At 42.6% G+C, this 13,829-nt stretch overlaps 1 protein-coding gene across 1 annotated transcript in view; it reads left to right on the forward strand.

The window, feature by feature from the left end:
- The window catches only part of FN1 (fibronectin 1), a 57,134-nt gene that overhangs the window by 26,447 nt on the left and 16,858 nt on the right, over window positions 1–13,829 (forward strand). The window contains exons 20-29 of the mRNA XM_035891950.1: window positions 2,925–3,191; window positions 4,787–4,881; window positions 5,227–5,395; window positions 5,701–5,787; window positions 6,560–6,751; window positions 10,397–10,579; window positions 11,561–11,650; window positions 12,182–12,451; window positions 12,854–12,970; window positions 13,404–13,568. Of these exons, the coding sequence (XP_035747843.1) occupies window positions 2,925–3,191; window positions 4,787–4,881; window positions 5,227–5,395; window positions 5,701–5,787; window positions 6,560–6,751; window positions 10,397–10,579; window positions 11,561–11,650; window positions 12,182–12,451; window positions 12,854–12,970; window positions 13,404–13,568 (1,635 nt within the window). The remainder of the gene's footprint in view (window positions 1–2,924; window positions 3,192–4,786; window positions 4,882–5,226; window positions 5,396–5,700; window positions 5,788–6,559; window positions 6,752–10,396; window positions 10,580–11,560; window positions 11,651–12,181; window positions 12,452–12,853; window positions 12,971–13,403; window positions 13,569–13,829) is intronic.

Here is a 13,829-nt window from a genome sequence, read left to right on the forward strand (position 1 = left end):
GGGGGGGCGGGGGGGAAGGGCAGGTGGGAAGGATACCTTAGGGCAGATTTCAGCATGACTTAGGAGCCTTGCTGAGATTGTTCTGAAAATCCCTATCTCCCTTCTGACAGCTACATGCCTATTTGGCTCCGCTGTCAGCAGCGGGAGTTCTGCATGCACATGTAAGGACAGGCCTTGTCATTAAATGGACTGCATTTCAGCTTTGCCAGGTTAGGTCTAGCTTTCCGCAGGCTGTGTCACCACCCCAGAAATTTCACTGTCATCCCAGTGAAACCTGGGAACTGGTTTGCAGTGACCTCAATGGACTGTTGACAAGAGCCATGGGGAGCGTATATTTTTTAGGAAGGGTCATGCAGGATCTCTCAGAACCCAATTGCTAATGATCTAGTGGCAGTGCAGCACGTCACCAGTGTCTGGCAAGATGACAAGCAAAGTACACAGTCTGTCAGGCATTGCTTTTTGCTTTGTCGAAGTGCAGAGGAGAGAGGAGCAGTGGCTGGGCCAGATGTAGGCTTTCAGATGGAAGAGGAGGAGTTTAGCCTGGGTTCGAATGGTTATCTCCATTTTTGATCTGAGAGAAGCAGATCAGACAGAACCTGGGATGTGGTTCACTTGAACAAATCTTTTTTATTGGGCAATAGAAGGGTAACTCAGTGTTTGTGGTGTTCTTTGACTGGGTCACTTTATTCAAAGGACCAAAATTCACCTATGCACATCTGCTGTTCTGATACTTTATAGTAAATGAGAGCAACTTTTGAGAATCCAGTCCAACTCTTACAAAGATGAGAGGGAATGAAAGGAAATGGGATAATCTGTGAATATAGCCGTGCTGTTTGAGAAAATAGTATTTACTTGTATCCGTAAAGTTAGGAGCCATGAATAGTGCCTCTCCCTCTTACCATCTCCCTTGACTATGCAGGGAGAATGGGATCCTTATGTTTATCCTTTGACATAGGTATCTGATTTGAGTGTAACATAGATGGTGTGAACACCCTGCCTCCTCTTTCAAGTGAGTCTTTCAAAAGCAAGGATGCAATTTAGGAGTCTGAAATCCCTCAGAAGCATTTAGAACAAGGGGTCAGTTATCAATTAGATCTGTAATTTTTTTGTGGTCGTTTCCAGAAGTCTTGGCTAGTTGTAGAGCCCCTCTGAAAGTCCACACAGAGGTGTACATTGGAGCATAGACATTTGATTCAGACAGTGCAGGGCTAGTTACAAATGTCTGGAATCATTTTCCATAGGCTATGATCATCCGCTTAACTGCTTTGCCTAAACCACATTCAGAAAGTATTCACATAAATTGCATCCTGTAATCGAAAGTCCTGGGAAACAGAAATAATTCAGAGTTCCCAAGGAAAACCCTGCAGCAAAAGTCTCTTCCCACGGTGTAAATGTGACTCTCTTTCTGGCCTTCTGTTAAAAAGCAGTCTACAAATAAACCCTGAGCGTGTGTGTGGCTTTTTAATTTTCCCCTTTTTCCTTTAGTATGGGGAGAGGAAGTGATAAAAGCCTTAATAGAGCTGGCAAATTAAATAGTGCAGAAAGGAACTGACTGTAGGCTACAAATCAGAGGAAGATACAATCCTTGTGAGATGAGACTTAGCACAGATCTAAGTACCAAGAAGAGATAAAGCTGACTCTCAGCCCGTGAGTTGGAGATGGGCCTAAGGAGGGTCATACTCATCCTTTGTCTTTTAGATCTCCCCCATCTTTGGAAGCAGTGGAAGAAGTAAGTCTTTGCTTCCTTTTCCCCCCCTCCTCAAAAAGGGAGAAAACAACTGGGGAGAAACAAAAAGGACAAAAGGTGCTTTCCCACTGAATCACTGGGAGAGTGATGAAAACACTAACTTTTATCACAAAAATTGTGTTATTTACTTGGGGGAGAAAAAAAGCATTTGCCACCAAAAAAGAGCATTGATACAACTTCTCCTCACTGTTCTTAATTTAAACATATAATTGGGGCCTAGAAAACATGGGGAAACTTGCCATGTAGACACTATAAGCTCTTTGCTGCAGCCAGTGCTATTCTGCCTGCTGTGGGGGCAAATTGCTTAAGTGTCTTCCCCCTCTGAGCCTCATCTTGTCTCAGCCAAAGGTAGGGACATCTCTGCCATTCACTGGATTCCAGTGCAGTGCTGAAGAAGCTGTGCTGCTTCAGCCTCTTGTTTATGTAGTTTCCTGGGTTATTGGTTTCAGCAGCTTCCCAGAGACAGTGATAAAAAGGGGAGGAAGCCTGAGAAGAGCCGTTGCGCGAGTCCCATGGGAGAGATGAGCATGCTTAGAATTGTTGTATAGTCAGTGCCACGGTGTGATTATTTTTAAGTAGATCTAGGAACTGGTTTTCTGCAAAAAGTTGCTGACTGTTATTTATTTTTACATTAAAATGACAAAGTGGGGGTGGGAAGGAATTTTGAGAGGGCAGGGAGTAGGACTGGGCAAAGATTTAAAAGAATAAATCTTTTTAACGAAAAAGGGCTAAAGTTAGGTTTCTGTGCTTATGCTGACAAGTCTAAACTGAGATGTTTTTTAAAAAATGCTCAGCATTCATGAGAAACTCTTGAAATTCCTGAGTGGTTGGGTTTGTCTGTCTCGCCTCAGCTGTTACCCTGACTTCCTCATGGGTTGGCACATATGGTAACAACCGAAATTGGCACAGCCCAGAATGCACAGGTCTGTCTGGCCCAGTGTATTGTCGATGGCACTGAGGCATGGATATAGTTATTTCACTTCTATTTCCAGTTCTCTCATAGTCCCCACCTTCTCTCTTCTGTACTGTTACACTCATGCCCTAAGTAAGAAACACAGGGATGTACAGTGAGGTTGTTGAGCCTGTGTTTTGCATGGTAATGGATATGCTTTGGAAGTAGAGGTACAGTAGAGATTCAGCTGGAAAATTGATGCATGTTACGTTTTTTTTTCCCCAGAGCTTGATGCCCCTACCAACCTGAGATTTCTCAATACCACGGAGCATTCAGTGCTGGTGTTGTGGACGCGGCCCCGTGCTGTGATCACAGGATACCGGCTGACTGCAGGTCCCACAAGAGGAGGTCAGCCAAGGACCTACAATGTGGGACCATCTGCCACCAAGTACCTTCTCAGGAACTTGCAGCCTGGCACTGAGTACACTGTGTATCTTGTGGCAGTTAAAGATGACTTGCAAAGCGCCAGAGAGACTGGAGTCTTCACAACTTGTAAGTATACTAGGTACATATTCCTCTTCCCTAACGCCCTGGCCTTTCTTCAAAACTTGTGCTGAGAGTGGCTATTGTGAACTGGTTTACAGAAGAAGCCTTTTGAAGTAGCATTCCAGCAGAACTGCTTGCGAAATATTCCTTGTTCTTCTTTCTGAACTATTTGGCAGGAGAGAGTGAGTTATTTGCATCAAAAAGCTTTTAGTAAAATGTATTTCAGCTTTTTAGTGATTAAAAACAAAAAGGAAAACTTAAAACTGGTACCTCAGTTTTTGTTTAACTGAATGAAAAAGAAATTTAATTTTACTTGATCTTTTTGGTTGTTTGGTTTCGGCATGACAAATCAAGGAAAGCAAACAGCTCCCTTAAAATGGGCAACAAATAATTAGTCTGTCATTTGTATAAAGCTGAAGGCAGTCATTTCTCAGGCCCAACCATACCATCTAAGGCAGCTCAACTGCAGTTACAGAAACTGACACAAACACTGCATTCTATCCTTCTTTTATTATTATTTTTTTTTAATTTCAGTCATCTGTACTTGTGCTGCTGGCTTGGAAGAAATATTAAGCAAATTTTGTGAGGAAAGGGAGTTCTGTAAGAACCCACACATACTTCTAGAAAGAACAAATAGATTCACTGTTTAAATAATGATGAAGCAGTCATATAAACTAGCAAAATGCAAAGCTGTCCAAGCCCAGAACCACATCCTCTTTTCAAAAGACGATGTGGTTGCTTTGAGAACAATGTGAAATTAAAATAAGGGTTCGAACTTTTAATCAGAGTAACACTGTTGACCTTGGCAAGGTGCTTTTTGCTGACAGCCAGCCTTATCTATAAATATTTCTCAATTAGGATATGACTGCGTATCTTAGATGAATACTGCCTTCAAATTCTGGCTTATCTGAACGAAACCGGTACATTTTAAGACTGTAGATTAATAAACCAAGTCTCTTCATTAATGGTGAGGTCAATTCAGATTAAACTCAGCAGAGTTACTTGGACTGGTTCTGGGGTACACAAAGGCTTTGGCTTCTGTGTGATGCTCCTGACAGATATCAATGAGACCACAGATTCCTCAGATTGAATTTGAATTCCCTTTAACTCTGCTGACTTCAAAAGAATTGAAGATGTTGGTGAGGGATGAGATGGCCCTAGCTGGGACAGCTGGATGACAGACAAGGGTGTAGTGTTCTGCTGATTGGATGGCATGTGGTGGGTGAAGGAAAAAAAAAAAGCTGCTTTTTGAGGAACACTTCAGGTATTATGCCAAAAACAATATTCCCCAAGTTCTTGGGGTTGGATGCATAGAGAATTTACAAGGCCCAGTTCAATATTTTTGTTTTCCTCAGGAACAACAAAAACACTGGCTATGATTAGACCACTTGCATACTGTGTCTATCAAGCCCAGCAGCTGACAGAAGTAATCTGTCAGATCCTTCCCAAATCACTGGATTTTCAAAAGTAATCAGCGTCTTACTGCAGTTAGTTCAGCATCTTATTACATACCTCTTGCTATTTGGGCTGCTATAGGTCTGGTTTTCTAACTGTTTCGTGCCACCACAGCAGCTAGACTTAACTGTCAATTCACTTCACAGATCAGCCTGTTGGCTCCATTCCTCCTTTTAACACAGAAGTGACTGAGACTTCTATTGTCATCACCTGGACACCTGCCCCAAGGATCGGTTTCAAGGTAGGGGATACTGAAATCCCATATTTCTTTTTCATCTTGTGTCATTGTGATAGGACAGATTAAAGCTGTTTATTATGGACTGCAGTGAAGATAGCACAAAGGAAAGAGGTGCAAAAGACATGCTGCTTACAGGGGGCAGGTCTAGGTCATAGAGATCAATGCAAGCATGTCCTCGGGGCTTCAGGTCCATCAGTGGGACATCTAAAACACAAGTTATGGGATTGATGGTTGGCGGTCAGCATAAGAGCCCATGATTTTCATGTTGGATGATAAATCAGGATGCTGATACTTAGCTGTGATAGGCTTATTTGAGACTGAAAAGCAAACTTTGCTGCTTCTCTACAGCTGGGTGTGCGCCCAAGCCAAGGTGGAGAGGCTCCTCGGGAGGTCATCTCTGATTCTGGCAGCATCGTGATATCTGGCTTGACTCCTGGAGTGGAGTACACCTACAGCCTCACAGTCCTGATGGACGGCCAGGAGAGAGAGACTCCAATCATCAGGAGAGTGACTACACGTATGACACATCTGCTTTTCTACAATTATTCCTTCTTCCACTTGCTTCCCTTGTGCTCCCCAGATCAATGGCTGTCTTCTGGGAGTCAGTTCTAGTCTTTTCCTCCTGTCATGATCTGGAAGGTATTTTTCTTTTTGATGCATAGGTGACAGTAGCACTAGCTCATGCAATACAGGGTCACAACTTCAGGAGAATATTTTTAGCTAATTCTGAACAGTGAGGATATAAAGTGGGGAGAAGGGATGCCGTGGGAGCTAGCATGATTCTCAGTGCTACAAATGACGCATTTATCTGAACGCTTGCAGCATTGTCTCCACCAACCAACCTGCGCCTGGAGCCCAATCCTGATACTGGGATCCTGGTAGTCTCTTGGGATAGAAGCACAACTCCAGGTAACTATGGGAACTCACACTATGCTTGAACCTCCTGTTGTATCAGAATGCTAATGTTTGTTCTGCAGTGCCTTGCAGTTCATTAAGGAGACTTTGAAGGAAGCTTGCTGTTGAGTCATTTAAGGAAAAATGTGCATTTCTAGATATATTCAAGGATATAATTCATAGTTAAGTATAGGTTGCCATAGGACTCTTCATGATTTACATTCAATGAAAAATGCTGTTTTGGAGTATGATTGTTTTAAAACATTTCAGCTGGTTTAGGTATTTGAAGGACTTCTTCAAATATCCCCACTGGTTTAAAAAATGTCCAAGGGAGGGAAAGCAAAATGGATCAAAAAGATTGCTGGCAGTGAAGAATAAGTTCATGTCATTGAGATTAAGCATGGAAGATCTGAAAGTGTTCAAGATGAACTCTACTCCAGCAATAGCTAATGAGAGCTGTACAACTGACTTCCATAAAACAAGGATTGAAAGCTTTTGAAAACCGCACTCTCAGTCAGTAGATGTATCTTTTCTTGATGTGTCATGAGATTTTCAGTTTGGTAAGGTCTCAAAGGGAACTACTGAAACTATGCTGTGACAGGGGCATAGCTACCTCCTGGGAAGCTTGTTTAGGGGTGCTTGACAAAGCAACCTCTTGCCTGCTGGGCTCAGGGAGGCAAAATCACTTGTGAAATGTAATGTTTTTTGCTTCAGTTGTTTATACTGATTTACTGATGTAGATCAATACAGCATGAGATTACTGCATACTGGTATATCTGTATTTCAGGCATCAGTGGGTACCGAGTGACCACTGCTCCTACCAATGGGCAGCAGGGCTCTACCTTGGAGGAAGTCGTAGGTGCAGATCAGACCACTTGCACCTTTGAAAACCTAAACCCTGGTGTGGAGTACAACGTCAGCGTTTACTCGGTCAAGGACGACCAGGAGAGTATGCCCATATCTGAAACCATCACACAAGGTAATGAAAGGATGAGCAGCAGTTTTAGCTACTTAAAGTCAAGTTGCTTAGCCCAAGAGCTCTACTTTGCATATTAGTCTCCTATTAGTCTGATGGCAGAGGGCGTAGATGTAGAAGCTGAACAGCCATGTGCCAGCACATGACAGAGCAGTTTTTATACCCATGTACTTCTCTGCAAGGGCAGCCTACATTGTCTGTCAACAGTGTCATGGAAAAGAGATGGAGCTCTTGTATCAGTACACTGAGCTGAAGAGCAACGGAGATTTAACTTGGCCCTGTAGTGCCCCAGTATCTGCAGCACAGCTAGTGGGAATGGAAAGTAGGTGAAGAGAGGTATGAGTGGGAAGCAAACACAGGAGAAATTTTGGCAGCAATAGTGGCAGAAGATTACTTCAGCACAATGGAGAAGAAAGCCAGGACTGAAAGGTCCATCACTGTATCACTTCTGGGACAAAAAGTGGTGTGTGCCACCTCACATTACATGCTGAGATGACTGCAGAAACTACCTTCGTAGCCACAGTAGCAAAATTAATATGCATCTCCCCAAATGGTTTCATTTCATTTTCCTTTGTGAGGGCTTTGTTTGTTTGTTTTTGTTTCTGCTCGGCCCTGAAATGATGCCAGCTACTGTGTTTGCTTGCTCTTATAACACTGCTTTAAAATTTCCATGCTTCACTGAAGTGCTGTATGCTCCCTGGGGGTGAACTAATACTGTGATACTGCATAATTAAAGCAGTAATAGCTTTAGCCTTTTACCATCTTCTCGTGGGGGAAGCTAAGAATGTATGTCTCAGGCTTTTAGCGCTCTTTAAAGGTGATATGGTACATGCATTCCATGTGGATAAACAATGATTTTACAGAAAACTGGCATTTTTTTGCATTTATTCTGTAAAATAAGTCTTTTCCTAGAAAGACATTAAAATCGAAGATAACCACTATTATTAAAGCCAGTCTTTTGCAATATTACTGTCCCATAATTCCTTTTCAAGCTAACTTGTAATGATCCCACAGAATGGATACAGAGTCCTGCATCTTTGAGTCAACTACTAGTGTCTGATCCTGAGGGAGGAAGAGCATCCATTAGCTCCTACCTACTTCAGGATCACCCTACTAAAGTTACATAGCCAAATCATGTGGCTTAAATCAATACCAGTCTATTGACTTGAGCAGCTGAGGGTTTGGCCATTGTCAATTAAAGATGCATCTAACATCCCTCACCCCTTGCCCAGTTCTGTTGGTCCTAACATACAGGAAAAGAACAAATTTGCTATAGGAATAATATCTATAGGGAAAACAGTCACAGTTTTGCTTGTTTGTCATACAGACTTAGGCAATATCTAGAAGATCTTTATTCAGTGGCTCAGTTCTGAGATTTTTGAGATTTTTTGAACAATTTAGCCAACAAATCAAGTCAGCCTCTTGGCTATATCATGTGCTGGGCATAACCTCTGAATATGGGGACACTGTCACTCTTACAGAAAGAATACTTATCATCTAAAGGTCTTTTTTAACCATTTGCCATCTTTCCAATGAAGTGTTTTATTACTCACTGTTCTGTATCATCTGTTTTTAGCACATATATTGGAGCAGTTAGTGGTAAGTAGAACTTGAGGCTCTGTCCCAGAATTCCTCAAGCCATTACAGGGATCTGAGACTTTTTTCCAAGTCCATTGTAAATAGTTCAGAGAGTGGATGATCTACCCTGAAGTTTTGTGATGGTTCTCACCAGCTGAGGGTGTAGGCTGATTTAGCCCCTTCAAATGGGTTGATATTTTTATGATCCCAATGATAAAAGTTAGACTTACCATTCGAACAAGACAAAAATTCTAGAGGGTCAATCAACTAATATTTCAGAACAGTAGTTTTGTTTATACATTAATAGACTTTGACCTCTTGTTTTCTACATGGAAAAAAAAAATTGGTATGTTTTTTCTGTTTCTATTTTCACCAGAAGATGATGGGGTTTTATGGCTCATCATTGCTCAAAGTAAATTTATTGCAAGTTAAGTGCCTCCTGTAGGCCTTCTTGAAAATTGTGTGTCTAAAGTGGAAGTGCACTGTCTCAGGGGATTGGGCTTTCAGCTTCTGTCTGCCCGGGGAGGCAGCTGGAGACTGTATTGAAGGGTACAATATAAAAAGAAAAAACCCCAAACCACCAAAAAAACCTCATTTTCCCCCAAACCTCAAGAGAAATTCTGCATATCACCGCAATTGCTTCTAAAGTTCTGTCGATGTTAATAGTGATGAACACTGCTTTTTTTCTCCCTTGTCTTTCTTTTGCTTCTGTATGTCTTTGCCTTTCCCGTTCGCTCTTTAACTCATTAGAGGTGCCCCAACTCACTGACCTAAGCTTTGTTGACATAACTGACTCAAGCATCGGCCTGAGGTGGACCCCATTAAATGCCTCCACCATTATTGGTTACCGCGTCACAGTAGTTGCAGCAGGAGAAAGTGTCCCTATTTTTGAAGATTTTGTGGACTCCTCAGTAGGATACTACACAATCACAGGCTTGGAGCCAGGCATTGATTACGACATCAGTGTAATCACACTCATTAATGGCGGAGAGAGCGCCCCTACCACTCTGACACAGCAAACGGGTGAATTTCGAAAACTTCTGTGTTTTGTGACATGAACGGTGTTTCATGCTGTCACTGGCTGTCGGGGTGACAGGGCTTTGTCCAGAGAGGAATCAAGCCTCTCACTGAGGGGGAAGCCAGACAGACCCAGCTTGCTCCTTTTTCTAAATGGCAGCTGGAGATGGATATGTGCTGCTCAGTTTTATAATTTGAGGCATTTTAATACAAATGGCTGCAGACTTGCCAGGCTCATTCACCTTCTGCTATTCAGATTTCCGGGATTCAGTTGGAATCAAGAGCCTGAAACATGAGCTGTATATTCACCAGACTTACAAACAGCAGTTCCCCAAAATCAGAGTGGCAAAGGGTGGAGCAGTTCTGCAGACGCCCTCCAGCCTTGATAACTATTCGAACTTCCAGCAGTCTGTTTCATTGGTGGTCCCAGCCTTTCCGCAGTGCCCCAAAGGATGCAGGTGAAACACCACTCCCTGAGTACATGCCACTGACAGCCATGCCACACCGTCAAGGATCTCTATAGTGCATGAGCAGAAGGCGAGCTGAAAACTGGTTCTTGCATGAAATCCTGTTGTGTTTGAAAATCCTGAGGCTGTAAATCCTTTGACACAAGTAGAAGTAGAGTCATAGGAAATTAGAGATATACCCTCTCCTCTCCTGTGTGTGCATGTATGAATTCTAGATGAGATTACTTTTCCATCTGTAAGCTGCTGTATGGCAACTTTAAACCTCTCTTGGCTCCGCATCTGTAATAGGAAATCCAGCTGCAAGAAGCACGTTACTGAAACTTGCTACCTTGTTTTCAAATTAGCCCCACAGGGTACATTTAAAGTATCAGGCATTGCCAAGAGGTTAAAGGAGCTTGACAGTAGTACAGACATATTTTTCTCTTAACTATAGTAGAACCAAATGTAGTTTAGAAGTCTGTTTGCATGGGTCTGACACAGTACTCTGTTATGCATGAGATACTTTCTCTGGTGATTCCCTGAACATACCTCTTGATTGACTTTTATGAACCAGAGAACTAAGATATATTTGTTCTTTGCTATGTAGCTGTGCCTCCTCCCACTGATCTCCGCTTCACTAATGTGGGGCCTGATACTATGAGAGTGACTTGGACCGCACCCACTTCCATTGTGCTGAGCGGTTTCTTGGTGCGCTACTCACCTGTGAAGAAGGAAGAAGATGTTGCAGAGCTGTCAATTTCACCCTCAGACAACATGGTGATCTTAACAAGTAAGTATATTACCTACATAAGTCAAACAAATATAAGAGGCCCCTTATATATGACATAAGATGAGGCAAAAGAAAAATTGCTTACTGTAAGTGTAACTGGCCAAATTCTCAGCTGATCTAAGCTGATGTCAAAGTAGCCTCATACAAACTCACATTAAATGGGGTTTAGCCACTTGCTTTACCCAAGTTAAAGCCAAACCATAGGAAAGTTTTTTCCCATCAATCCAAGGACAGTGATGAATTGGACTATGGGGCAATTGCTTTGATTTGTAGCCTGGTTAGGTATTAAGAGTAAACACGTATTACTCACTTGGTTTGCCAAAAATGTCAAGGACTTGCAGTGCAGAGGTTCAGGGAGAGGATCAAAATGCACAAAAGGTCATTGCTCCTTTGGCTTTGTATGCTCAGGACAAGAAAATAAATACTGTTTGGTACCTTACAGTAGCACATGGCAACAGCACGTGGGCATTTTCAAAAAGCTGACATTAATTTCTGGTGCAAAAGCTGTGTTATATTTGAATTTTTTTTCTACAGCATAGAATCAGGTTGGTTGAGTAAGACACAAGACCCACTTTCAGAATAGGAGACCAGATCTGGAGCTCATCTGAATTAAAATAGCTGTGTTGGAAATCCTTAGCCCTATTCCAGTTTATATCAGCTAAAGCTTTGACACAGAGCATAACTAAACTACTAGATAACTAGAAGGGATGCTGTAGAAAACTAATTGCTTCTAGCCAGTCTCCACAAACTTATGAAGCAATGAAACAAGATACCATGCTCCTTCAGGCTAAAACACGGCAAGCAACCATAATGCCACAATAAGAACTGATTTAAATTTTTGTCTGTCCTGGAGGCTCAGGTCTTCCATCAAGCAAAATCTAATTACCTCCCGTAAGAAACACAGTTAAAATTGTGTAGGCTGAGTGACTTCTAGCTATTAGTAAAGAAATATGTCTAAATTCCTGTAATTAAACTCCACAGATCTGCTCCCTGGTACCGAATATCTGGTAAGAGTCTACAGTGTTTCTGAGCAACATGAGAGTGCACCTCTGTCTGGAATCCAGAAAACAGGTACATGTGCCATTAATGCCATCCATTAAGATTCATTAATGGGACTTTGCTCTTTCTTGTGTATTGTCACCATGTTGATGGGTCATCAGCTAAATATCAAAAAGCAATGCAGATGCACATCTTGGGAAATGCTAGGAAATGTCACACCTCATTATATCTGAGTGCCAGAACTTCTGTTGGTTTTAAGTAGAGCATTGTGGACCCTGGTGTGAATATACCAACACTGTCTGCCTGAGAACAAGCCTAGGTAGAGCCTATCATATCTGTCACTGAGTCTTTCTTGGTTTGTAATGGAGTTTGCTGGTCACATGTGCTGTTTTATGCTGTTTTGTGTGTGTGTGATGTACGCTCTTTTCCTGCAGTTGTGTTCTAGTGCTTGTTTATCTTGCTTTGATCCTGGACACACATGTGTTTAGTTCCATGGCTGAATAGTATTTGGCTTAGGATCTGGCAGTGTCATGGTATTGAGCTTAATTAACCATGGCCAGTAGTTCAGCTGAGCTCAGTCTTTTGTCTCTTCGAAATACTCAGGTCTTGATTCCCCCACTGGCCTTGACTTCTCGGACATAACTGCTAACTCTTTCACCGTCCACTGGATTGCTCCTCGTGCCACCATTACGGGCTACAAAATACGGCATCACCCAGAGCATGGTGCTGGCAGGCCCAAGGAGGACCGCGTGCCCCCCTCACGGAACTCCATCACCCTTACCAACCTGCTTCCAGGGACTGAGTATGTGGTCAGCATCATCGCCATCAACAGCAGGGAAGAGAGTGTGCCCTTGGTTGGCCAACAAACAACAGGTAAGCCTTGAGAGAATACTGGCTAAAAGTTCCTGCAAGGATTTTGGATGTTGTTCTCTGGTGAAGTAGTTGCTGTTAAACCAGATCTTCCCTACCAGTTGGTGAAACTCTGCTTATGAGGAAGTGCCTGTTATACCAAGATAGGGCCTGATTTAGAAAAAGGTGGGAGTGCTTATGCTACTTTCAGATCAAGTCAGATGTCTTTAGGGTCAGCAGAACTTTTTCATTAAATCTAGTCCAATGCCAGATGGTTTTTAACCAGATACATCACTTGTAGAAGTGTGTGCACTGGGCTAAAACTCAGGCAGATGAGTAGCAGAGGAACACAGTATGATAGGTGGAATATGTAGCTGATGTACTTTAACTGCATTTAAACTTTCTCTCAATTCTCTGTTTTTCCAGTGTCTGATGTTCCCAGGGACCTGGAAGTCACACCCACCAGCCCGACCAGCCTTGTGATCTCCTGGGATGCTCCTGCAGTGACAGTCAGATACTACCGGATCACTTATGGTGAAACAGGTGAGGGTAGGCTGCTATGGCCAGTCAGACTAGAAATTCTCTTCTGAGACTATTAGAAGGCCACAGCAAATAACAAAGGCAAGTTTGACTGTAGCAGACAGAAAACTCCTGTATCTCTGAGATTCTTGCAACATATTTAGAGAAGATTGTCAAATATCTTCTTTTTTTTATTTGAAGGAGAGCAAATCATTTTTTGTCTACTAAAAAGAAAGAGCCATCTGGAGCACTCCAGTAATTTTAGAGGTGGTTCTGTGTACATATTTAATTCGTTTCCTTGGGTTGGTCTGAAAAAAACTTTGACCCACGAACCACCGAAATCACCAGGGTCCTGTCTTCAACTTGATACACAGAGGATTGTCCTGGGTTTTGTAATGATTTAAAATGTATAATTTGGAGATCCATTACATTTATTTTTCCAACCTACTCTCCTTAGGTGGAAGCAGCCCTGTGCAGGAGTTTACAGTGCCTGGCACCATGTCTACTGCTACCATCACTGGCCTCAAACCTGGTGTAGACTACACCATCACTGTGTATGCTGTAACTGGCCGTGGAGACAGCCCTGCCAGTAGCAAGCCAGTCACTGTCACGTACAAAACAGGTGAGGCCTATTTAAACAGAGCAAAAAACTCACAAAAAACCCCTACAGTTTTGTGTTGGCTTATACCTATAAGCTGATCCCTGGTTTCTTTTAGAAGTTGTGGACTACATTGTAAGCCCATCATTTGTAGTGGAGATGCGTGTCATGGTGGCCCAGCATGATAATGTCATGACACAGAAGGGGATCGTGGTCTTGAAGTGTTGGAGGAGGGAGACCGTGTGGAATCCAGATGGGGATACAAGCAATATTTTGACCTCTTGT

This window comes from Egretta garzetta, unplaced genomic scaffold, assembly GCF_000687185.1.
Source record: "Egretta garzetta isolate BGI_Z169 unplaced genomic scaffold, ASM68718v1 scaffold230, whole genome shotgun sequence".
NCBI classification, from domain to species: domain Eukaryota; kingdom Metazoa; phylum Chordata; class Aves; order Pelecaniformes; family Ardeidae; genus Egretta; species Egretta garzetta.